The sequence below is a fragment of the Vulpes vulpes genome, chromosome 9 (assembly GCF_048418805.1).
Source record: "Vulpes vulpes isolate BD-2025 chromosome 9, VulVul3, whole genome shotgun sequence".
Lineage (NCBI taxonomy): Eukaryota > Metazoa > Chordata > Mammalia > Carnivora > Canidae > Vulpes > Vulpes vulpes.
In genome coordinates, this window is record NC_132788.1 from 106,801,823 (window position 1) to 106,827,041 (window position 25,219).

Below are 25,219 nucleotides of genomic sequence, written 5' to 3' on the forward strand. Positions count from 1 at the left end.
ACCCCTGCCCTGGGCCACCCTCTCCTCCCTGCAGCGATCAGGCCATACACTTTCATCCTCTGCTCCGAGAGCTTTTATTCCTGGGGTTCCTGGGGGCCGGGGTGCCGCCTGGCTACAGGACCAACAGGAAGTGGGGGAGGGGATTCACAGATCCTCGGGTGGGGCAGGGGCACCGCCAGGGCATGCGGGGCACCGTGGGGCAGTGGACGCAGCTAAGAACAGCCCAGAGGGCCCAGGCCGCTGTCCAAGCTTAGTAGGTCAGCGCATGAGCCTGGACCCCCTCTCGGAGCCTGGGGGCCGGGGGGGTCAGTGCTCGGATGCTCAGCGGCCCTGAGCTTGGAGTCTCTGCATCTGGAGGATCTGGCTCAGAATCCGCTGCACATCTTCATCCATCTGACCCTGGGGTGGGGGAAGCAGAGAGAGAGCCTGGGCCCTCCTGCCTCTGTTCCCCTATATCCCGTTCCCTGCTCCCCACCCCCGAGGGCTCTGAACCTGCCCCCCTGGTCGGAGGAGAAAACAGGCCCAGGGTGCTGGCGGCCGGGCGCACTCACCTGGATGGCATACAGGAGGTGGCTCCTATACAAAGCCACCACGGCACTGTGGTCCCTGGCAGCCTGCTGCGGGTATGGGGGACGGGCACTCAGAAAAGCAGCTCCCCCAACACACCCCAAAGCCCCCTTTACACCCAGAGCCCCTGCACCCGCGTGACAGCAGCTAAAATACTGTCATCCTTCTGCCCACGGCTCTCCTGGGGTCCCCTGCCCTGTGTCCTCACCTTCAGCTGCTCCTGCAGGGCTTTGACCTGGCCACGGAGGGTCTCTACTTCGGGGGGACCCGGGGCCGCTGGCTGGTCCTTCAATGCCTCCTTAAGACTGAAGACTTCCTTGGAGAGCTCTGTGATCTGGTGGGGAGGGGCAAAGGAGGGGGGGCCTCTGGTCACCCTGAGCCTGGGAGGCTTGGGATGTCTCCAGCGTGGCGGGAGGAGGCTGGAAGGGGAATGCCACGTCCTAGAGGCCGACCCACTCCCACCTGCAGGCCGGGCCTGGCCCGCGAGCTAGGAGAGTGGCCTCCGCGTTTTTAAAATGGTCAGGGTGGGGATGGGGGGTTGTGCGTGGAAATGTCAAAAGAAAAATGATATTTCATGACGTATGAAAACCAAATCAAATTCACATTGCTGTGCTCGTACATCGAGTTTCATTGGCGCAGGACCACGCCCATTCATCGACACAGCAGAGCCGAAAACACGGACTCTGGCTTTTTCCAGAAGGTTGCCGATCCTGTCACAGCCGCGCTTGCGGACTCTGGAAAGTGGAGGCTGACAGAACAGGAGGCCCAAAGCAGCCTGGCCTGGTGGGGCTGGGTCGGGCAGCCCTGGGTCTGGGTCCCTCCCTACCCCTTTCTTGAAGGAGATCTTGGGAAGACGACTTAACCCCTCTGAGCCTCAGTTTCCTTATCTGTAAAGGAAGGAGAATCACAGTTCTCACCTTGGTAGCTTACTGTGATTCGGAGCAGAGGTTAAATCTAAACTGTGCCTGGCAAACAGCAGGCGCTCAATGAATGCCGAGCTTTATTATTATTATACTACAGATCAGAGGTTCTCAACCAGGGGCCATCTCGCCCCCAGGGAACCCCAGGCAGTGTCCGGGGTCATCTGTGCTGGTCACACTGGGGGCGCTCCTGGCTTTGAGGGGGTCGGGCCAGGGATGTCGCTCAGCCCCCCGCGGTGTCCGGCACGGCTCCCCCAACAGAGAACGGCCTGACCCGAGTGTCGCTAGTGCCCAGGGGGGAGAGATCCTGCAACAAATAAGCCATAATCTCGACTAGAGTTTTATTTCATTTTACAGAGGCAGTAATGCGCTCAGAGAGGTCGAGTGCCTTGTCTAGGACCACACAGTAAGCTAGGCCTGGGTGACTAAGCTAACGCCCCTGCGGCTCCGGGTCTCACGTCCACTGTCCAACGGGTGAGTGATATAACGTGTCACTCTGAGCCACTCACTCTGCCTCTCAGCTTGCTCATCTAGAAAACAGGAATCAGAATGCCTTCTGGCTTTCAGGGTTAGAGGGAAATTAAAAGTGATAGTGTGTGAAAACCACCCAACTCCATAACCGTGGGCTGCTGTCAACCGTCATCATCACCGAACACCAGAACCCGGGAGCCTAGGCCCAAACGCCGGCTGAACCCCCCCCTGCAAGGCTGTGCAACCTCGAGCAAGTGGCATCACCTCTCTGTGCCTCGTTTCTTCAAACGGGGGCAATGAGAGCACCGATCTTATGGGAACCTGATGTGAGAACCAAATGTGTCCAATACATAGCACAGTGCCTAGCATGCAGTAAGTGCTCAATAAGTGGTACTGTGGTTCTCATTCGTGGTTAGAACAGTAACCCGTGTGTCCGTGTTGTCCTCTTCCTTCTCTGTGTCTCAGTCTCCCATCGAGAAGATGGGCCGATCTCTCAAGACTCTTTCATCTGGGACACTCTTGGATTTCCCCCAACCTCTGATGGGTGAGAACCCCCCCCCCCACAACTGAGCACAGGAAAGCGGGACACACCTTCTTGTCCTTCTCCTTGGCCATGTCCAGGGCCTCCTGGGCGCGGCTCTGGGCCTGGCGTGCCCGCTCGGCCTCGGTACGGAGTCCCCGCAGCTGTTGCTCTGCTGTGGCCAGCTGGGCCTCAGCCGCGTGCCGCTCACTCTTCATGAACAACGCCTCCCTCTGGACCTGCAGCCCGAGCCCATGTGTGACCCTGAGGACATGAGGACGCCAGGCGCGCGGAACCCAGCATCTTCCAACCTTTCTATTCTAGCCTGAGCCCATTCAAGCCCGTTTTGACCTCGGGGAAGTTCTGGGTTCTTCCCAGACAGTGTGAACATTCTAATGACTCCACTAGACACTTGTGACGTGCCAGCTGTGTGGCCTCAGACAGCTGACTTAACCTCTGTGTGTCTGTTTCCTCACATGTAAAATAAGGGTAATGACAACACCCACTTCACAGTGCAATAATGAAGATAAAATAGACAAATGCATGGCATGGGCTTAGAACAGCACCGGGCGTATGGGAAGTACAACATTCAAGGCGTCGCATTGTTCTCACACCCACGTTCCCTTCTCTGTCCCTGTTGTAAAGGCTTATAGCTTTTCTTACAAGAGGAAAGAAAACCAGAAGAATTTGGGTGGAAAGCAAACAAATGTCTGGGAGTCGATGACTACATTTTCACAAAAATATCAAGATCAGAGAATGTTAGCTTGTAAAAACTGACCCTGGGGTGGGGGCTTGCAGGGGAACGTTGGCCTTTATAGAAATAATAGTTCCAGGGGAACGAGGGTAAAAAGTAGGTGTTCCACTCAGTATGGACTGGCTACACTTTAACAATCAAAAAAAGAAAAATCAACTACACTGATAAAGCCAATCAGACTTGCAAACTTTACCCGCCCCCCCCAACACATGGTCGTGAAGCAGATAAATCTCAGGGAATAAAGATGAAAACGGACATCCTTTGGTTGGACTGTGGACTCTACTAAGTAGATCATGGGTTTTGCTGGTTCTAACAGAGCATTGTCTTGGAAAAATAATAATTCTGGCTGCCATTTATCGATCTCTTACACTACGACTGTCCTGAGTAATTTATATAGGTTAAACCACTGAATTTTCACATGAGGATTCAGTAGTGTTATCATCTGTGTCACAGGGCTGAGTAAACAGAGGTGTGGAGAGAAAGATGTTTTCCTGATAACAACTAATGGACGTGGCTCCTTCTTATTCACATATTTTGTTATAACACCTGGTAGTTTTAGGGTTTTTCTTTGCTTGTTTTTTAAAGATTGCATTTATTTATTCATGAGAGACACATAGACAGAGGCAGAGACACAGGCAGAGGGAGAAGCAGGCTCCATGCAGGGAGCCTGATGTGGGACTCGATCCTGGGACCCCAGGGTCAAGCCCTGGGCCAAAGGCAGATGGTCAATCACTGAGCCTCCCAGGCATTCCTGTTTGTTTTTTAAGATAAGAGACAGAATCAAAAGTCTACCGCCAGGGACAAAAAAATATATATATCTATATACCCTGGCCTTAAAAAAAAGTGAACTCAGCATCAAAATCTAAAATATTTTGGGTTCAAAATATTAGATTAAAAAAATCTCTGGGCATGACGTCCTCCCTACTTTGGGGCTGAAACATCAAACATGCTCAAAAGGCAAAACCACAGGCTCAAAACAGCCAGCTGGACGAACCACAGGGAGATTTCAGAGCAGTGGAGAAGATGGACATGAGGTGAGAGCATCAGGGCAGCTCACTGCCTACAAAACACTGAGCGGCCATTGATCCCTCCCTCACACCATATGCACAGTGAGAGCCAAAGCATGAGCTCAACTGTGGGACAAAGCAACAGTGTGACCCTGGGGTGCACGGAGGTCTCACAAAGGAACCACAAAAAGTGCCAACCAGCAGAAAAATGACAGGGTCAAAATGGCCAGAGGTTTTTAAAAGGATAACGCAAGTTGAAACGTCCGAGAGATCAGAACGGCTTCGAGGTCAGCCATCCAACTAGAAAGGCTAACAGGGTCAAGTGTCTACAGGATTGGGACCCCCGGGGTTGGACACCCCCCCACACCCCTGCTGCAGGTCAGACCGCCCAGTGGCCACCAGCTATGCTGGGGGGGCCCGGCCACGCTCACCTGGAAGACCTCGGCGCTGGTCTTCTCGTGCCGTCGTCCCAGGTCCTCCAGCTGCCCCTCCAGCCGGGCCACGTCCGCCTGCAACGCGCCCACCACACGCTCATGCTCCAAGCGGGCCACGCTCCCCACACGCTCCCGCTCCAGCTCGGCCCGCAGCCGGGCGGCCTCCTTGCCGGTGGCCACCACCTCTTGCTCCAGGCTGGCCGCCCGGCCCCGCAGCTCCAGGGCCTCCTCCTGCAGCCGGTGATGCTCGGACGCCGGCACCGCCGACTGGCGCAGGGCCTCGGAAGCCTCGCGCAGCTCCGCCAGGCCCTGCCGGGCCTCCTCGCAGGCCGCGGCCAGCTCGGCGGCTCGGGCCTCGGCCGCATCCCGGGCCTGGCCCAGCTGGGCCGCCGCTGCCCGTTGCTGCTCCCCAGTGGCCGTGGCAGTGGCCAGCTGCCCCCGGAGCGCCTCCAGCTCCCGGCTCTGCTCCAGCCGCACCTCGTCGCGTCGGGCCAGCTCCGCCCGCAGGCCCCGGGCCTCCTCCTCGGCCAGTAGCCGGCCAGCCCGGGCCTCGTCCAGCCAGGCCGAGGCCGCCTCCAGCTCCCGGAGGCGCGCGTCCCGGACTCGGAGGTCCTCCCGGGCCTGCTCCAGGGCGGCTCGCAGCTGGACCACGTCCCCGCCGCTGCCCCCCGCGGCGCCGCCGCCCTCGGCCTCGCGCACCCGCTCCCGGAGCCGGCCGGCCTCGGCCTCTGCGGCCTGGCACTTGCCGTGGGCTGCCTCCAGCTCGGCGGCCGCCTCCCGCTCCCGCTGCCGGAGCGCCTCCTCCAAGGCACGAATCCTGGTCTCCAGCTCTGCCTGCAGCTGCTCTGAGGCCTCCGCGGCTCCAGGGTGGAGGGCTGGGCCCGGGGCGGCCTCCACGGGCGTGGACTCTGGGTCCGTAGGCTTGGCCTCCCCAGCACCCACTCCGTTGCCCTTCACTTCTGGTTCCTCGGCTTTGGGCTTTGTGGCCTCTGCTCCTGTGGCCTTTGTTTCTGGATTTCCTCCCTCTTCCAGAGCCTCAGTTTCTGTGGCCTCAGCACCCGTGGATTTTGTTTCTGTGGCTTCAGTGTCCATGGGTTTTGTTTCTGTGGCCTCGGCCCCCGTGGATTTCGTTTCTGTGGCCTCGGCCCCCGTCGATTTTGTTTCCGTGGCCTCGGCCTCCACAGATGCTGTCAGCACAGTTTCAACTCCTGCAGCCTCCTCCTCTGTGGTCTCAGCTCCGTGAACTTTGGATCCCGCAGCCGTGAGGCCATCAAGCTCCATCTCCATCGGCCCATTCCTGGTGGTCTTGAGTCCCGTGCCTCGGCCCTCCCCAGCGGCTGCCTCCTCTTCTCCAGGGGCCCTCCGGGCTTCCAGTTGCTCCAGTGCCCGCAGGGCCTCGGCATGCTGCCTGCGGAGCTGGTCAAACTCAGCCCGGAGAGAGTCATAGAGCGCCAGAGGGATGACCTCGGCTGACCCATTCACCTCCATCTCATCCTTCTCGAAGCTCTCCAGGATCTGGGAGGTAGTGGGGAGCTGGCGGGAGCTTGTGGCCATGAGGGCACGGAGTGGCCTTGCCACTTGCCCTGCCCACAGACTCAGCCATGTGCCCACCCTGACCTCCCCGGGGAGAACCATCCCTCGGGTCCTCAGATCTGTCCCGACCCCACCCTCCTGGGCCTCGGTGTCCCCACCTGGACCTTCTCCATCAGCTCCTGGTTTTGTCTGGTGAGCGCAGCCACCTGCTCCTGCAGCGAGGCCAAGAGCTCCTGGGCTGAGGGGCTTAGCCGTTTGCAGAGCAGAGCCTCGGCCCCTGGTGGGCACACAGAGTCAGCCCCAAGGGTCCTGGGCCACAGGGGGTGGGGGCTGGGGGTCTAGAGCAGGGGGTCGGAGCCTCCAAGGCAGGCACGTGGAATGAATAATGGGTGGGGGTCGACGTCCCTGCCAGCTTCAAATTCTCTCCATGCCTGGGAGTCAAGGCTCCATTTCCCAGGGGGCCCCAGGGACAAGGTGGACAGGGGTATGTGGAGGGGGGACAGGGGTGGGGGCTCACCTGGAAAGTCAGACAGTTCACCCTCTTCATCCTGCAGGGTGGCCACATCATAGCTGGTGTTCTCCCTCTCATTCTGGGGGGTAGGGGGGACAGGGTCCAGTTCGGGTCTGACCCCAAGACCACCCCCCCCAGGAATCTAGAGAGAACAGGGGAGTTTGCGTGTCTCCATCACCCCCCAGAAGCATCAGACTGGCCACGTCTGGCCCCCCAGTGTTCACCACGGGCCGTGGGGCTGCACTGGGCTCCCCAAGAAGGGCAGAGAACAGCCCAGCAGCCACGCAAATGTGCGACCCCTACCCGATGCCTGGGGTTGTACGTGCGGCCTGTGCGTGTGGGATGGAGAGAGGGGTGCGGGGCTGTGTCCTCACAAGGACGTGTCCCAGATTCTGCACTGGGGTGTCCACATGTGAGTACCTGGCACAGAACATCTGTGTGGCTCAGGGTTTGTGGGTCTGGGGTGAGCACAGGCGTGTGGCATGGCCCCCGCTTCCCTGGTGTGAGTTCCCGTGACGACGCGTGACCTTGTGCTTGTGCTTTAGGCTGGTGTGTGTACATGTGATGACTGCAACCATGTTCAGGTACTCATGTGGGTTTGTGTGCGTGAGCCCGGTTACGCACATGCCTGTGTCTGTGTGGTCATGTATCTGGGGGTAGATCTGCGTGCGTGCATTTGTGGGTGTGTCATCTGCATGTGATGGAGAAGTGTCTGTCGCACGTGCGCCCGTATCTCCAGCATGCACTTGTGAGTCCACGTTCATGGACGCCGGGGGTGGCTGCCAGTTTTATAGGTGAGACCACGCGCGTGTGAGCGTGCCGTCTGTGACGGCGTGTGTGTGTGGGGGGCACGCCCACCTCCAGCAGCGACAGGCGGCTCTGCAGACTCTCCACCTCCCGTCCCAGGCTCTCCTTCTCCTCCTGCTTCTCAGCCAGCAGCTGCTGCAGCTCCTGCACCTGCAAGGGTGGGCGGCAGTGGGGGCTCGGCCAGCCCCTGGGTGGGGGGTAACATGGGGCAGCGGGGCGGCTGGCTCTCTCCGCACCTGCCACCTACCTGTCTCTCCAGGCTGTGGAGGGAGCTGGCCTCGGCCTCTGGCAGCTGATGGGAAGAATGGGGGACAGGGCTGGAATCTGGGTTGGGGGCCTCCCCACTCCACCTCCCGAGTAGCCCTCGGGCCCCACCATGGGTATCTGCCGAGCACCCACTGGGCACCCAGCACGGCTCCACCCCCCCGACTCGTGACCAACATTTATTAAGTGTCGGACCCTGTTTTGGGCCACTAAGTCCTTCACTCGTCGGCTCACGTATCCCCTCCTCTGATAACTATCGAGCATCTACCGTGAGCCAGTCGCGGTCAACCACGCCTCTCCCCGGGGCTCGCTGGCAGTCAAAAGGGCAAACGTGAATCAAATACGTGGCATGGCCACAATAGCAGTTATGTGCTTTGGATAAAAATGAAGCGAATTGGGAGGTGAGTGGGGACTGTCACAATTTTAAATAAGTTGGACCGGGGGAGATGTCTTCTCTGAGCAAAGACCTACAGGAAAAGGAGGAAGGAGCCACAGAAACTTCTGGAGGGGGAGTGTTCCAAGCAAGGGGCACAGCACACGCAAAGGCCCTGGGGCAGGACGAGGCCCGGAACACTGGAGGGCCAGCAAGGAGGCCCGTGTGGCTGGAGCAGAGTGAGCAAGGGTGGAGACAGGGAGGAGGGAGCGAGGAGAGGTAAGGGGGGGTCTTCCCCGCCCAGGCCCGTGTCCCTGCTGCCCCTCACCTCCTGCTTCCTCCGTTCCTGGTGCTGCTCCAGACCCCGGATCTTCTGCAGCAGGCGGCCCCTCTCCTGTCGCAGCCGCACGATCTCCTCATAGGCATCTCGATCATCCTGGCCCCCCCGCCACCCCGGGGACCCACCACCTTCACATGAGGCCCAGGGGCTGTCCACTGCAGAGCTCCCCCCGACCCCCGTCTCCCCTCCCTCATCCCCTTTCCTAGGGGCCAGGGCGTCTCTCACCGGCACGGGGATGCTGGCGGGGGGCTGAGGTGCCTTCCGCTTCTTGGGAGCCCCTCGCTTCTCATGGCTGGACACAGAGTTCTGAGGGGAGGGGGGGACATGGCAACTCTGGGGTCCAGCTCCACTGTCATCAGCCCCAACTCTGCCCTCACTTCCTGTGCGACCCTGGGCAAGTCCCTGCCTCTCCCTGGCCTTTGCTTAGCCCCACATAAAGGGGGGGGCCACACTTCCTGAGAGTTCCAGATCTAGTGCTTTACTCTCTGCCCCTCTCTGTACTCGGCACTTGGTACTAGGACTGGATTGTCTACAGGTTCACTTCCCCTGTGGAGCTGAGATGCCATAGGGCTGGGGGTGGGGTGGGGGGAGAGAGAGAGACGGGGTGGGGGGCAGACCTGCCTTCTTCCCTGACCAGCCCTCACCCAACTCAGCCCCACAATTTGCCCCCCACTGCAGTGTTCTCACCCAGTCCCGAGGGCTCCTACACTGTGGGTGCTGCTGTCACTTGGTGGCAGCATACCCTGGAGGTAGCATTCGTCCCAAATAGATCTTCCTAGGTCACAACCCTGGGATGGAAGTCCATCTCGTCCTCCTCCCATAAAGTGTGGGGCAAGGCAGGGCGGGGGAGGTGGCGGCGGGGGTGGGGCGGGGGAGGCAGTGTGTGCAGGGGGAGGGGACTCATTCACTGCTTTGAGATCCATACCTGAGATGATGCCTCGCCTGAGTCATCCTCTAGGAGGGCAGGGAAGAGAGAGAAACAGGGTCAGGCACTGTGGTTTGGGGACTCCATTCCCAGCCCTAGGAAGGGCTCTTAGGGAGGGGACCTACGGCTGGGGAGGGCTCCCAATTCCCCAAGTATCAGGAGTTTTAAAGTAAGACTCAACTATTTTTGCAGAAGCTAACCTGAGGGGCCTTGGAACCCTCCAAAGGAGAAGGACAGTGGCACCTCCAGGATGGGACTGGGGGGGGGCACCAATTCTTAGGAAAGATCCAAGCATAAGGATCACCCACGAAAACAGAGTGGATGCCTCAATCATTCTAGAAGCTCTGGGGCTCCTTGACACTGACCTGAGTAGCATCAGGGGACACATGAACCCCCCACACACACACCCCGGAAGGCAGCAAACAGGGATACCTTGAAACTCTCTAGAGCAGAGAAAGGGGGTGACCAGACATTGCTTAGACCAGACACAGGTTGGGGGGATGCTTGAAACTGCTTTGGGGTGCGGGGCTTGCATACCACTGAGTGGTGAGGGGCGCTGCGCAGCTTCCTGCAGGAGGTGCAGGATGAGCTTGTCTCCTGCCAGGGCTCCGTAGTGAGCAGCGTCCTGGCCCAGGGCGTCGGTGATGCCCGGCTGGGCCCCGCCCTGCAGCAGCACCTCCACCGTTTCGGGGCTGGCGCCCTCACAGGCCATCATCAGGGCTGTCCTACCAGGGGAAGGGGCCGCTAAGGACGTGAGGATATTCTCTAACCCCGCCCCCCCAGCCCCCAAGCCCTCCTCAGTTACCCAGGCCAGGTTGGGGTGGGCGGGGGGTGGTGGGGGGAAAAGGTCAACCAGATCCCCACCACCCACAGAAGTTCAGAGACTTGCCCAAGATCACACAGTGTACAATGGATGGACTGGGAGGGAGGGGCGATACTCACCTGCCCTGCAGGTCCTGGTCATTTGCAGCGGCCCCCTGCTGCAGGAGGAGGCGGCACAAATCTGTGTGACACATCTGCGCTGCTATGATAAGGGGCGTTGTGCCTGACTGGTGGGAATGAGGGGGAGGGGGAGACAAAAACGTGAGAGGCTGACTTTAGGAGGTAGGGAAGCCTCTACGAGTGACCCTGACCTTCACTCCAGACCTTTTCGCCCCTTTTAGAAAGGTGCCTGGGATGCTGCCACTTGGTGACAGCGTACCCTCAAATACACTCTCTTGCCCAAAAAGATTCCAGAGGCTCACCCGATCTCGGGGATTCAGTTGTGCCTTGAAGGAGCAAAGCATTTCTGAGCAGGAGATGCAGCCGCCCGCAGCTGGAAAAAGAGGGAAGGTAGGTAGGACAAGGTTTAGGCATTTTCTGGGGGGGCCTTCTGGCCGGTGTGATCCTTAGCCCTTGTTTCATGAGAAGTTCCCGCCTTTCCTGGGTGGGCAGGCAAATGTATGAGTCCCATTTGACAGATGAGGAAACTGAGGTCCAGCCAGTAGGGTCAGAGACAGAGCAAACCTGCTGTCCCCTCGCTCTCTCCACATTCCGCCACGGCTCCCTCTTAAGGTAGGACTTTTGACGGATTTTTACATATTTCATCTCTTTGATTTAACTGGCTCTGGGCACCTGTTGTGCAGCCAACCTCATATGGCAACTATGAACGTTTACTGTTGGGGATCACGGGTCAGCTGGGACTGGGGTTGGGGCTGGGTTCTGGGTTTTGGAGGTGAAAGGAGGAGCGTAGAGGTTTCTTGGAGGCAAGAGCCGTGAAGTGGGGAAGCGCTTGGGAAAGTCCGGCAAGTGGGAGCGGTGTGTATGTGGTGACCCAGGAAGAAGGGGGGGGGTCCGCTGGCAAAGCCAATGAGCGCGATCTGGTTACGTGCTGTGCGCCGTGGGGGGGGGTGCGGCATTTTGTTTTCTGGTGGAACCCCAATGCTTAGAGCCTGACACACCGAGCGGGAACTCAATCAATCTTTACTGAACAAAAAAACACCTAGTGAGCCTCCGCAGTGGGACCCAGGGCGTTACCATCACTAGGTGGCGGCACCTCCCCGGCCACCGAAACCCCAAAGCACCCACAAAAGTACTGTGTTCCCAAAGGGTCAGCCGCTCCTTAAATCATTAGGGAAAGTCACTTCCTAGACTCACGGGCGAGGTGGGCAGGTGTTGGGCTGGGATCTGGCTCCCGCAGGTGGGACCCTTCCCCGCCCCTCCGGAAGGAATCCGGATTTAATGGTTACCAAGGGCGCTCGGATCTCTGGCCTTGCTGCGACCACCCCTCCCTCCACACCCCAGGATTCTGTCAAAGGAAGTTGCACTCTGGTCACCCCCTGCCCCCCCCGCCCCCCCCCCCGCCACCACGGGGGTCACCCAGGCCTGGCTGATATTAGGCTGTGCTGACCAGGAGTCAGACAGCCTGGGTCTCCCCCACTTTCTTGTGGGCGAGCCTCAGTCACCTTTGCCTGTGCAATGGGGTCACTGCGGGGCAAAGGGTTGCCGGGTATTAGTGGTGAGCCCCGGGTGGAAGCATCCCAAGCCTGGCACCCCCTGGGTTGTGGTGAGGGCGAAGCTGGGGGACACCCACCTGCATGATGCAGGGCCGTCCACCCACTGCTGTCCACAACATCCACCACGCAGGACGCCTGGGGAGGGGTGCGTGTGCGGGTCACCAGAGGGTCTCTAAGAACTGCCCCTTCATGCCTCAGCCGTCTTCCCTCCCTCATGCCTGCTCTGTGGAGCCCGTCCCCTCACGGCCCCCAGGTGACCTGGCCTTTACGAAAATTGGTGAGAAAGAGGAAATAGCTGGGAGCTCAGGAAGCCCTGGGGGCTTAGGGGCTGGATGGGAGCCCTGAGAGTGCCTGAGAAACTACCTAGGGTTTGGGGCGCTCCAGAGACATCTGGTGTTGGGAGCATCTCCTGGGTGTGGGAAGTATCTGGACATTCAGGGAGTATCCGGTTGTCCAGGGAGTAGCTGAGGATCAGGCGTTAAAGAAGCCAAGACATATATCTAGGATCCAGCAAGTATCTGGAGGCTTGGGGTGGGGGGATTTCTAGGACTCGACCGGGGTTCAGAGGAAGGAAGTATCCAGGTTTGAGGGAGTATCTGACACAAGAAAGTAAATGACCTGTAGCAGCTGCTTCAAGCACTGTGGGTGCCCATACTTGGCGGCCAGGTGGAGGGCATTGTAACCTGAAAGGCAGGGAGTGTCTGCTAGGGCTCCCCATACTCAAGGAGCTTCCAGCTGCTCCCCAAACTGTGCCAGCTATTTGTGATGAGCTTCCCTGTGTCCAGTAAGTCCCCAGGCTCCAGCTTCTTCTCTAAACCATGCTACTCCCCGTGGCCAGAGACTCTCCAAGCTCCAGCAAGTCTGTATCCCAGACTACACGCCGCACCCACCCACCCCTTAAGCCCCCTGGGGGACCCTTTAGGGTCGATGACACTGAAGCTTCAGGGATGGCCCCGGAACCCAGTCACTCTATCTGCTCCTGCTGGTCTGCAAACCTTTGCTACTCCACGCACTACCTATTTCCCTGTCTGATGCTCCACAGACCCTCAGCTGCTCCATACACCCTGGCTGCTACGTTGCCTCCTACGTTGCCCCAAAGCTTCAGACATGGCTTTGGCCCACACCTAGTTACATCCTGAGCTCCAACCACTCCCTCTGGCCATGCATCCTACCCTCAGCGCCCTAGTTAAATCATCCACCCAGATTCTCCTTTTATCCCAGCTACTCCCAGAGCGCCAGCTCCCTCTAAACCCCAGAGACTTCTCATGCTCAGGTACTCCTCTGTCGCAGCTACTTCCTATGACTTAACCATGACCTGAGTCCTGGCCACTCCCCGACCGCAAGCTGTCCACTGACCCTGATTGGAGCCGGCTGGAGTCCTCCTCCATGGGCACTGCAGCCCGACCTGTCCCGGGGAGCACGGAAAGGAGGAACTCCCCCTCCTTTAGCAGGTCACAGAAGCCACAGGGGATGGCTTGCCTGGACCCTCAGGCTGGGCACAGGTCTGAGTTCCTCATCCCTCCCCCCCCCCAGGGCCCAGCAGGCAGTACCTGCCCCATCCGTGCTCATGACGTTGGCGCCGTGTGCCAGCATCACCTCCAGGCAGCTGGCCGCACCCCTCATGGCAGCCAGGTGGAATCTGGAGGTTAAAGGCCAGGGATCAGCTGCAGGTGGCCCCCCCCTTCCCTCACAGCGCCCCCCCAGGGCGTGGGCACTCACGCGGACTTGCCCTCAGGGTCCAGCTTCGTGGGCACCAGTCCCTTGCGGGTGATGAGGGCGGCCACCCGCGCAGCGTCGTTGCTGTCCACGGCCTGCAGCAGCCGCTCGTCACTTTTGCCCCACTCCTGGCTCTGTGGGACACACCCAGAGGGTCGTGGGGCCCTGCGATCGCCACCCCCTCCCTGCTCCCCCTCCCTGGGGCTCCAGGCTTCACCACCTGCCCCTGGGCACTTGCCTGGCGCCTGCCTCTGGCTGCCGGCTTCGGGATGGGGCAGGGGCCACAGGGCGGGCAGGAGCCAAGGTCAGTGGGGCTGAGACGCAGCTGCAGGGGGAGGCAGTCCTGGGCGGGGGCCTGAGACCGCGTCCCCCAAGCCTGCCTCCCCCAGCAGCTGCCCCCCAGGTCCATCCTACACCCACTAAATTCCCCCCAGATCAGCCCCCAGCATCTTTCCTGAAAGTTGTCCTCCCCTACACCTGGGTCCCTAGCTGGTCCTTTTGTGAAAACCACCTTTCCAACATCACCCGCACCTCCAAAACCCTCCCATAGGAATCCCTAAAAGGGCCCCTTTAATTGTCCCTCAGAACTGTCCTCTGACATTCATCCTTCTTAAACTGACCCTGAAATGACACAATTGTCCCCCAAATGTTCCAAGATCTGACCCCCAAATACCTCACTTAGCATGAAATGCATTCCACAATGTCTTCCCCAAATTGCTGAAGTTTCTCCAAAATCATCCCCCCAATGACCCCAACATCTCTCCTAAAAATGTCCTTCCAAAAAAAATCCCTTGAATGTTCTCTGAAATTATTCTCCAAATGTCAATATATTTTCCCAAAAACGATCCCTCAAAAGAGTCTAAACTGTCCCCTCAAACGAACCCACCCACAACTGTCCTCTAGATTTTCCAGATTTGCCTCGTCTGTTCTCAGAACTGCCTCCCAGAACGTCCCCCGGTCTCCTCGAATGTCCCCCATCCCCCACCCCCTGCCCCCCCTTCGCTGCGGGTCCCGCCGGGGTCTGGGGGCGGGGGTCCCGGCCGGGCGCGGCCAGGGGCGGGGCGGGCGGGGCGGGGAGGGGAGACTGAGGGCCCGAGCCCCGCCCGCCCCGCGCCCCCTGCCCGGGCCCTACCGCGGAGGAGGCGGCCGAGCACACGCACAGCTGCTTCATGGCTCCCAGGTCCGGGAGGCCACCGGCCGGAGGGGGGGGCGGGGGGCAGAGGGAGGGACGGGGGCGGGGGGGGGGTCGCGGAGGGGCGGCGGGGGGCCGGAGGGGAGGGGCGGGGGGGCCGGAGGGGAGGCTGGGGAGTCGGGAGGGGGAGGCTGGGGAGGGCCGGAGAAAGGGACTGGGAGAGCCCGGAGGGGGGGCTGGGGGGGGCCCGGAGGGAGGGGCAGGGGCGTTGGGAGCGCGGAGGGAGGGGCAGGTGGCGCCGGAGGGAGGGGCGGGGCGGACCAGGGGGAGGGGCCGGGGGAGAGGCCGGGCGGGGGGGGACCCGGGGGCGTTCGGAGCGGGTACTGGAGGGTCCAGAGGGAGGGGCTGGGGGGTCCGGAGGGAGGGATGGGTGTCCGGAGGGAGGGATGGGTGTCCGGAGGGAGGGGCAGGGGGTCCGGAGGGAGGGATGGGTGTCCGGAGGGAGGGGCAGGGGGTCCGGAGGGAGGGATGGAGGGCCGGAGGGAGGGGCCGGGGGTCCGGAGGGAGGGGCTGGGGGGTCCGGAGGGAGGGATGGAGGGCCGGAGGGAGGGGCAGGGGGTCCGGAGGGAGGGGCTGGGGGGTCCGGAGGGAGGGGCTGGGGGGTCCGGAGGGAGGGATGGAGGGCCGGAGGGAGGGGCAGGGGGTCCGGAGGGAGGGGCTGGGGGGTCCGGAGGGAGGGATGGGTGTCCGGAGGGAGGGGCAGGGGGTCCGGAGGGAGGGATGGAGGGCCGGAGGGAGGGGCCGGGGGTCCGGAGGGAGGGGCTGGGGGGTCCGGAGGGAGGGATGGAGGGCCGGAGGGAGGGGCAGGGGGTCCGGAGGGAGGGGCTGGGGGGTCCGGAGGGAGGGGCTGGGGGGTCCGGAGGGAGGGATGGAGGGCCGGAGGGAGGGGCAGGGGGTCCGGAGGGAGGGGCTGGGGGGTCCGGAGGGAGGGATGGGTGTCCGGAGGGAGGGGCAGGGGGGGTCCGGAGGGAGGGATGGAGGGCCGGAGGGAGGGTTGGGGGTCCGGAGGGAGGGTTGGGGGTCCGGAGGGAGGGGCAGGGGGTCCGGAGGGAGGGATGGAGGGCCGGAGGGAGGAGCTAGTGGGTCCGGAGGGAGGGGCAGGGGGTCCGGAGGGAGGGGCTGGGGGGTCCGGAGGGAGGGGCGGTGTCCCGCAGAGCTCCGCAGCCCCGCCCCCCCAGGTAGGGGTCGCGCGGGGAGGGCCTGGGCTGGGGCGGGGTGCGGCTGGGCTGGACGCTCCCTGACCTTCCAGCCTGGAGGCGGACGGGGCCCAGGAGGCCGGGCTGCCCCGCCCGGGCGGCTGCCCGCTGCGGCGTCTCCGCCTGGTCCGAGCCGGCGGCGGGTGGCGGGTGGCAGGTGACTCCGGCGGACGTCCCCTCGGTCCCCTCGACGCCCCCTCCGCCCGGCCGTCTTTCACGCTCTCACGCAGCGGTGGGACCCAGCAGTCAGTCTGACAAACTTGAATCTGAACCCAGGGCCTCGCCCCCAGGCCCTCCGCGCTTCACAGCTACCCGACCCAGAAGATACTTGCTTACCCGCTTCGGACTTAACATTCCTCACCTGGAGAATGGGTTTCAAAATAAACAGTAGCTACTGCCCGAGAGGGTTATTATTAGCAGGAGGAGGACTAAGGAGATGGTCTACGCAAGCACGCACCGGTGCGGGGCACATAGTAAGTGCAGCGATCATGGGTTCATTCGTCAAGCACAGATGTGCGTGGGCCCGTGTGCATATCTAATGTTGAGTCCTAGGGACACGGGCCATCATAGGTGGTCAGTGAAATCACCGAGACCCGGAGAGGACACAGCTCTTGGCTATTGTCGTAGACTGGGAGCCCCTGGACAGCAGGGCCAGGCCGAGGCCTCCCTGACATAGGCCTGGCATCCCAGGGTGGGGTGGAGCCCTTGGTAAGTCTTTGCTGAGTGAAGGAATGACTGAGGCCAAGCCCTCGGAGCCATGGGAGTCTCATTCACTGAGTCCGTTTGTCCTATGGGGTGCCTGGTGCTGCCCGGGGAGTCTCTAGGGAGAGATATACACCCATGGGTTGATGAACCAGGGTGATCAGGGCTGTGATGGGGGAGGCCCAGGCCAGCTGGGAGCTCAGAGAGGTCTCCTGACACCAGGGGAGTCTGGGAGGGCTTCCCAGAAGAGGGGGCATCTGAGCTGAAACTGGGAGGATGGGCAGAAGTTGGGGGGTGGCAGGGACACGATCAAGTTCAGGAGAGATCATGAAATTATGTCTTTCCTGCACCTGCCCAGTTGCCTGTGCGCTGGTGCACGACCAGGTGGTTGGAGGTCATACTTAAGGGTAGGGTGGAGGAGGAGGTGCATCCACGGAAGGAGGGGGGGGACCAGGAATGGGGGGCCTCAGGGAAGCCACGGAAGGTTCCAAAATGGAATGGTTCACTGTTGATGTGGTTGCAAATTCACATAGGAGCCATAGGGGCCGTGGGGTGGGGGTGGGGGGCACAGGGATGAGAGGGGAGAGAAGGGATGAGAGCAGAGACAGCCTTCTGGAAACGGGTTAGCAGTTGCAACTGCAGACAGGAAGGGGGGGCCTGAATACAACTTGGTCACGGAACGCACGTTGTGTGACTTTGGGCCAGTCACGCTCCTTCTCTGGGTCTCAATTCCCCAACTGCTAAATGGGATAGATAAAGCAACAGGCACCATCGGGCCGGGTCCCTCCACTGAGGCACTGCAGACTTTCAGTCCCAGATCCTTCTCTGTTGCAGGGTTGGGGGGGGGGAGCTGAGCAGCATCCCTGGCCCCCACCCACTCGATGCCAGGAGCGCCCCCAGTGTGACCACCACAGATGTCCCCAGACGCCACCCCCATATCTCCAGGGGCAAGATCTGTCTGTGATTCTTCTTGGGACATCTTTGGGCAGAGGGAGGGAGAGGCGGGGCAGATAAATGGAGAGTTTGGTGATAGGCAACTGGGGGGGGGGTGTTGAGGGCTCCTGCCTCCCACACCCAGAGGCAGAGCGCCCCTCTCAGGCTTGGCCAGGGAGGGAGCTGAAATGGATCTCCCAGCGCAGGCCTCGGATTTCCCAGCGCCTTGGCCGGTCCTCCTGGATACTACAGGAGCTCAGACAAATACCCCTCACCGCCCCCCCCGCTGCCCCCCAGGGGCTCAGGCCAAGTCTGGACCTCACCTGACTCCTCCCTCTCACGCCACACCCACTCCACCAGCGAACCCCACTGGCTGTGAACTCCATCCAAGTACCCTGTCCTGCCTGGTCCAGCCCCATCCCTGTGGGCTCCGTCTGGGGACACCTCCACTCTGGTCTCCCCGGCCCTGCCCTGGGCCCCCAGCTTCCTGAAGCCTCATCAGCTCTTCTCTCCCTCCTGCCCGAAAGCCTCCAGCAGCCCCACTCAGCATAAAATCCAGACTGCTCTGGGGAGGGGGGTGGGTATCCCCCCAAGGTTTCTATAGAAACTGGTCCCCTTGGGCCAAATCCCACCCCCTGCCTGGTTGTGTGCAGCTTGAGAACTAAGAATGGTTTTTACATTTAGAAGTGGGGGGGGGGTCAAAAAGAAGCGCAATACTTTATGATATGTGAAAATGACATGAAATTCACATATCAGTGTCTGTAAATAAAGTTTTATTGGGATGGAGCCACGCCCATCTGTGTGCTGCGGCCTCTAGCTGCTCTGGGAGGGCTGGGTCCCCCCTACCTCTCACTCCCCACCAGAAACAAAAATGTTACTGCCTGGCTCTACAGGGAGAATTTGCCCCCCACTACTGTAAGCAGTACCCCCGTCAAGTCCCTACACTTGCCCTGCTCAGACCCAATCCCGAGGTCATGGTGCCCTCCTTTCTGGTCTGGGGGCGTCTGCTCTTGTGGTGTCCTCCACCCAGAGCACCCTCCCGCCCCCACTGTCCACATGGCCCATTCCTCTCCTTTTGTCTACACTGGAAGGCACCTGAACAGGGTATTTTTAGCAGGGTTTTTGTTGTTGTTGTTTTCATTGCTCCTTTCCCCTCCTGATGCCACATCGTGTCCCCTTCTGAATACTCCCTGCTTCCTCTCGGGCTACTCCTCGCCTACAATGTCAGAGGAGACAGCATGAAACCAAACGGGGGGCCCTTCTGAGGGTGGGTCTGTGAAGCCAGCCTGACCTCCAGCACCTACAGCAGGGAGGGACCCACTAAATGTCCGTTGAATGAATTCAAGGAACAGGTAACTCTGGAGAATAAAAATGCGAGACAGACTTTCCAGGAAGCAGTGAGGCCCTGGGAATCTGTGAATGTCTCAAAGCTCCAATCTTGTGCTTGTGGGTTTTTTCCTAAAACCTGAAATAAGGGCAGGAGGCTGGTGGGAACCTAAGGCCTGGGCTCAAGGCTTCAGTTAAATCCCATCTTATGGATGGGAAATCAGGCCCAGAAAGGCTCTGAGAAGGCTCAGGGCAAGTATGGCCATGTGTTCAGGTCTTTTTTTTTTTTTTTTTTTAATTCATGAGGGAGGCAGAGACACAGGTAGAGCGAGAAGCAGGCTCCCTGCAGGGGTAGCCCCATGTGGGACTCGATCCCAGGACCCTAGGATCACGACTGAGCCAGAGGCAGATGCCCAACCGCTGAGGCCCCCAGGCGCCCCGATGTGTTCAGGTCTTAAAGCAAAGGCTGGTGGCAGAGAAGCAGCCGCGGCAGGGAGGAAGGACCAGCAAAGGTGTGGGGGTGGCCTGTGCGCTGAGATGAGGGAGCAGCTGGGGGCGGGGAGGCGGGGGTGTCTGTGTGTCTGCAGTCACGCAGTCACGGTGTTCGCTTTCCTCCCTCGGGGGAGCTGAACAAAAGCCGAACCTGACTCCCGCTGTCTGCCCAGAAACTGGAGCCGCCGGAGGGAGGGACAGTGAGCTGCCGGAGATGGGGGGATGTAGAGGACGAGGTCGTCCCGTCCGTGTCCCCCCAGTCCCCCCCAGCCACCTCCCAGATGCCCCCCTAGATGCCCCGACACCCTCACACCCAGCCTGAGGCTTTAATACGTGTCCCTGTCCCCCATGCACCCCCACACCTGTGCTACATGCCCAACATACCCGTGTCCCAAATTAGGTGTCTGTTTTTCTTTTTCTTTTTTTTAGCTACGCAAACTTTTTCAAGGATCTGATCTCAACTTCGGTTATAATTCTACTTTTGAAGTCAAACAATTGTAGGGTTTGGTTTACTGCTGCCTTCAACATCTCAGGAATTCTCCGGCGGGGGGGTGGGGGGGGAAGGGGAAAATGTGAAGAGTCCAGCTTAGGAGCTGATTCCAAACGGGATGAAGAATTTAAGGATCATTCGGCAATGAAGGAGTCTGACTCTGTGCCCACATTTTTTTTGTAGGTGGTGAGCGAGCTATTTATTTCTGACTCCATCTCTCGCTACTTCTCTCCAATCAGTAGACTCCCCCCCCCCCCACCCCCAACCTGGGGGAAGTCTGGTGTCTCCATTCCTAGCTGTGTGACCTTGGGCAAGTCTCTAACCTCTCTGGGCCTCCTCTCTTCATCTGTAAAGTGGAATAATAAAAGCTCCTACCCCATAGGATTGTCATGAGGAAGACATGAGCTAACATCCGCAAAGCTCCGGGTTAAGCTCCTTACAGTGTTTGAAAACACACATAAAACCAAAACAAGGAAATAAAGCCTGAACCGGGTGCAATCAGCAAAAATGAATTCAATGCTATTACATTTAAATGTTTAAAGTTTAAATTAAAATAAGGATGGGATGCCCGAGTGGCACAGTGGTTGAGCATCTGCCTTTGGCTCAGGGCGTGACCCCGGGGTCCTGGGATCGAGTCCCACATCGGGGTCCCCTGCAGGGAGCCTGCTTCTCCCTCTGCCTCTCTCTCTCTCTGTCTCTTATGAATAAATAAAATCTTTAAAACAAAATTAATTAAAGAAAGGGAAATGGAATATTAAGCTGAACATATTCCAGAAATAGATGAGTTGGGAAAACCGAGGGCGCCACGGGAGGCTCGGGAACAGACGCACGGTGACCCAGCTAGTCAAGCGGAGGACGCGCCCAAACCCAGAGCCACCTGACTTTACAAACAGGCTTGTTCCTCTGCCCCCTTTTCAGCTTTCCAGAGCTCCTCTCCTCCGGCTGGGCCCTCTTCAGCATCAGCCCGCCCACACGCTCTGTTCCAGCCCAAGAACCTGCTCATCATCCTCCCAAGATGGCCCTGAATCACCCAGGCCTGGCCCAGCCCCCATACTTCCCTACACTTGGGGGACCAGGGGAGGGTGGGTACAACTGAGGAAGGAACATCTCCCTCCGGGAGCTCACAGTACTCTCTGCACAGGAGGCCAGCTCCAGCCACCTCAGGGCCTTTGCACTGGCGGTTCCCTCGGCCTGGAACGCAATTCTTGAAATATGCGCACAATTCCCTCCCTCTTTCCCTTCTGACCTTTGCTCTTATATCAGCTCCTTGCCCCTTGCCCAGGCCTTTCTTGACACCTTGCTCTAGGACTGCAACCAACTCCCCCGCCCCAGATGCTCCCTTTCCTTGCTTTCTTTGTTTCCGTGGTATAAAAAATGCCTTTTCATTTATTTATCTTGTTTAATATCCATCAACCCCACTTGGCTGTCAGCTCCAAGAGGGTAGGCACGTCCTCAACACCTAGAACAGGGCCTGATACAAACACTTTGCTGAGTGAATGCTCAAAAGCAAGAAATAGGGTCCCTGAGAAAGTGAGTCCTCTGAAAAGCAAGCGGTTATTGGAGCTAGGGAGAATGGAGATTGTTCCAGAAGAAGAGTTACTGGCGCCAAATAGGGCGGGGGCTGTAGAGGGTTGGACAGGTGGGCAATGCAAGAGAGGGCCTTCCCCATGGGGGCGAGGGGGGGGGGGCTGGTGGCTGGAAACTGAGCAGGAAGAGGTGGGGACATGAGGGCAGCAGGGTGCAGTCGACAGGAAAGGCAGGAGAGGGAGCAGACCCGGAACCTGTGGGGGGTGAGGAACCACGGGGAGAGTCTGACCAGGAGGGGCCTGGTCGTAAGGAAGCTGCCAGAAGGATCAGAGGAGGCGTGGGGGACAATGCTCCGAGGGCCCAGTGGCTCCTCAGCCAGGCCCTGGGGCACCCAAGCCTGAAACTAGGGGACACTGGGCATTCAGGGGCCTCAGACTCACCTCTGTCTTCTTAAATCGTGCCCGGAGGGTCTTCATGGCCAGCGTCCCACGTTTCTCCTCAACACAGGCCACCTGGGGAAGCACAAGGGTGGGGCAGGATGCAGCACCTGGTGAGGAGGGTCACCTGCCTCCCTCTCCTCGAAAGGACCCCTTCGTCTTCCCTGGGCCATTTCAGACCCTAAAGCAGGACACAGACGCAGGACACCCCATCTCCTATTTGCTGTGTGTCCTTTGGCAGGTCACTTGCCCTGAGTTTCACCTGCCTCATCCTTAACCTGAGGGAGAGAATCCCCTTTTGACCAATGGTCAGTTTTCAGTGAAGTCCCTATCCTAGAGCCTGGCAAACAGTAGGTGCTCAATATATGCACCTCTCCGGTGTTCCCTGTTGTGCACGCAGATAAAGCTTTCTGTGGTCTCTAAGCTTTCATCAGTGCACTTATTGCTACATAGAATACCCTTCCTTCTCCTTCTTCTCTGGTCAACTCCTATTTACCCTTCACAGCCCCGTTCCAGAACCCGATGTTCTGATGAGCTTCGCCTGTTGTCCACAGGCTGAACTCTCAACTCCTCAAACCGGCTTCCTCCAGCCCTGCTTGGGTCCCTTCCTCTGCCCCCGCCCTGGCTTTGGAGGCTGGAAGTGTCTGGGCTGGTACTAGTACATGAGGCTGGTCTGCACAAAGGCACGTTTCTTGGATAATCAGAGAAGATCATCTGCAGCCAAGTGTCCTTCCACCAGGCGGTGTCTGTGTGACAGAGAGCACGGAGGCCAGTCACCCAAGGTGAGAGGTCGGGGGCGACGGCTGTGTACACGTATGGCACCTGTCCGCCTATACATGCCCGCCTGGGCCCCTTACGTGTTCTTCCCGTGTACGGGGCTGGAGGGCAGACACATCTCAAGGTGGGCGGCCAGGGATTCCTCCCCACTGGGAGTCGGATTTCTAGGGAGGCCTGTCCCCCACCTGTCCAACCTGCCTGAGATTCTCGAAGCCATTCTTCCGTCTGTCTACTCACCGATCCATTCCCCAGTGCATCCATCCTCCTACCTGAGCGTTTGTACAGACAGCCGCTGGCTACCAGCCACCAACTCACCTTCCCATGACCCTTTAATCATACTTCATCCACCACCCACCTATCATCCATCTATGCACCCACTTACATATTGGACACCCATCCAGCCAGCCATCCACCTAGCCACCCATCCAACACCCACCTGTCCATCTATCTAGCCACCCATCCAACACCCACCCATCAATCCACCTAGCCACCCACCTACCTACACATCCAACACCCATCTACCTATCCGACCATCCATCCACTTACCCACCCATCTATCCACGTGCCCATCTACCTACACATCCAACATGCACCCACCCACCCATCCATCCACCTACCCACCCATCCACACATTCAGCACCCACCTATCCATCCACGTACTCACCCACCTACGTATCCAACATGCACCCACCCACTCATCTACCTAGCCACCTACCTACACATCCAACACCCACATCCATCTACACACCCACCCACCTATCTACACACCCAACACCCACCCATCCACTCACTCCACGGCGCATTCATCCATTCACCCTTCCATCTACCCACCCTTCTATCTACTGACCACTCATTCACCCACGCACCCCTCCACCAATCAGCATACCCATTCACTCAGCACTCACCCTACTCTTTTTCTTCTACCTGTCTCAATCACACCCAGAGCAGGGTGTAATAAGACACCCAAGAGAGTCCACAGGTTGCCAGGACAGGAGAGAACCATGGGCTTGGGGGGACGGGAGTAGCTTCCCGGAAGAGGTGATGGTATATAAAGCAGGACCTGATGGCCAGGCAGGATGCTGAGAGGGACAGTGGCAGTTAAAGAGGGTATGTACCCTAGACGGTGCAAAGGCTGGGAAGTGGGAAGTGCATGCATGAGCGTGTGCACGTGAGTGTGTGTGTGTGTGTGTGTGTGCATGTGAGGGTGCCTGGGTAGCTCCTCGCCGCAGCTGGGACACATGCGGGCTTCTCCTTTCTCCCTCACACCAGGGCTCAGAGGCAAGGGGCCGAGGTCCTAAGGGGCGCCCCATCCCAGGCTTCCCTCACTTCCTCCTCTCCTACCTCCTGCGACTCCAGTGACTCTAGCACCAGCCTCCGCGCTCACTGCCGGCTCCAATTACCTGCTCCCGGCTGGGCCACCGGCTCACACCAGCAGCTCCAAGTGCTCAGCTCAGACACCCGATCGGCTCTGAGAAGGCAGCTGCCCCAGGGGGCCGGGGATGAGCAGAGGGAGGAGACAGGCTGGCCGCGGGGCTGCCTGCTGGCCAACGAGCTCTTCCACCACCCTCTACCTCCCTTCCAGGCCTTTGCACTTGCTGCTTCTCCACCAGGAATGCCCCTTCTCTACCCTACGTTACTCCCAACCCGCTCGCTCTCCCCATCTCATTCCTACTCACTCTTCAGATCTTTGCTGCAACACCCCCTCCTCCAGGAAGCCTTCCCAGGTGCACCCAGGCTGGGTCAGGTGCCTCCTCTGAGCTCCCTGTCGCCCGGTGCCCTCATGGCACCTTAATCACACCAGAGTCACCATCTCCCGGTCACCGGTTTGTGTCCATCTCTCGCCACAAGGTGCCGCCTTTGTTCTCCAGCGTCTCCCCCGCGCGTTTCTTCAACGCATCCTCGAGGCCACCAGCCCCAGTGCCCTTGAGCAGTCTCCTAGCGGCGCACCTGCCCTGCCCAGGGGAGACTGCCCCGCGCCTGGGCAGCGCTGGGCAATCCGCAGCGGCGTCCAAGACCCCACGTTGCACACACCAGGCCCCCGCCGCAACTTGCACGACTACCCCGCGCTTGTGACTTTCATAAACTCCCGAAATGTGCAGCAGAAAGAGCCTCCATGGGAAGCACCTGGCCTCGGGGACGGCGGGGGGTGGCGTGGGGACCTCCATTTACTCATTTGCAAGAAGAGCAAAGGGGACGCGCTGGCCACTTGTGCCCCTCATTTTATTTTTTTGCAAGATTTTTTTTTTTTTAATTCATTTATGAGCACAAGTAGGGAGAGGGAGGGGCGGGCTCCCAGGGGAGCAGAGCCGCACCCGCGTCCCATCCCAGGACCCGACCTGAGCCGAAGGCAGACGCCTGACTGCGCCACCCAGGCGCGCCTGTGCCCCTCATCTCAGGGGTGACCGCACACATCTCCGCGGGGTGCTCGCCGCGGTCTCCCGCCAGCCGCCACCGCGTCCAAGGGAGCCGGCTTCCCTTTGCCAGCAGTTGACATGGCGCCTGCGGCGACA

At 59.7% G+C, this 25,219-nt stretch overlaps 1 protein-coding gene across 14 annotated transcripts; it reads right to left on the reverse strand.

Moving 5' to 3' along the window:
• Positions 1 to 58: 58 nt before the first annotated feature.
• Positions 59 to 25,184, reverse strand: ANKRD24 (ankyrin repeat domain 24). 14 transcript variants are annotated; one of them, XM_072721748.1, is made up of 22 exons: positions 25,046 to 25,184; positions 21,936 to 22,007; positions 13,876 to 13,962; positions 13,641 to 13,771; positions 13,472 to 13,560; positions 12,540 to 12,604; positions 11,999 to 12,056; positions 10,671 to 10,741; positions 10,369 to 10,475; positions 9,964 to 10,151; positions 9,427 to 9,455; positions 8,727 to 8,807; positions 8,490 to 8,597; positions 7,772 to 7,816; positions 7,576 to 7,674; positions 6,724 to 6,796; positions 6,365 to 6,483; positions 4,671 to 6,188; positions 2,550 to 2,717; positions 776 to 901; positions 552 to 617; positions 59 to 399 (listed from the first exon to the last, which is right to left on the reverse strand). In XM_072721748.1, exons 2-22 carry the CDS (start codon positions 21,969 to 21,971, stop codon positions 322 to 324), a joined length of 3,342 nt encoding a protein of 1,113 aa, XP_072577849.1. In that variant the 5' UTR covers positions 21,972 to 22,007; positions 25,046 to 25,184; the 3' UTR covers positions 59 to 321. The 14 variants fall into 14 exon arrangements, 12 of the variants coding, with proteins under 12 accessions (XP_072577849.1, XP_072577848.1, XP_072577847.1 ...); XM_072721747.1 differs by lacking the exon at positions 25,046 to 25,184 and adding an exon at positions 24,386 to 24,651; XM_072721746.1 differs by lacking the exon at positions 25,046 to 25,184 and adding an exon at positions 24,051 to 24,176.
• Between the last annotated feature and the right edge of the window lie 35 nt (positions 25,185 to 25,219).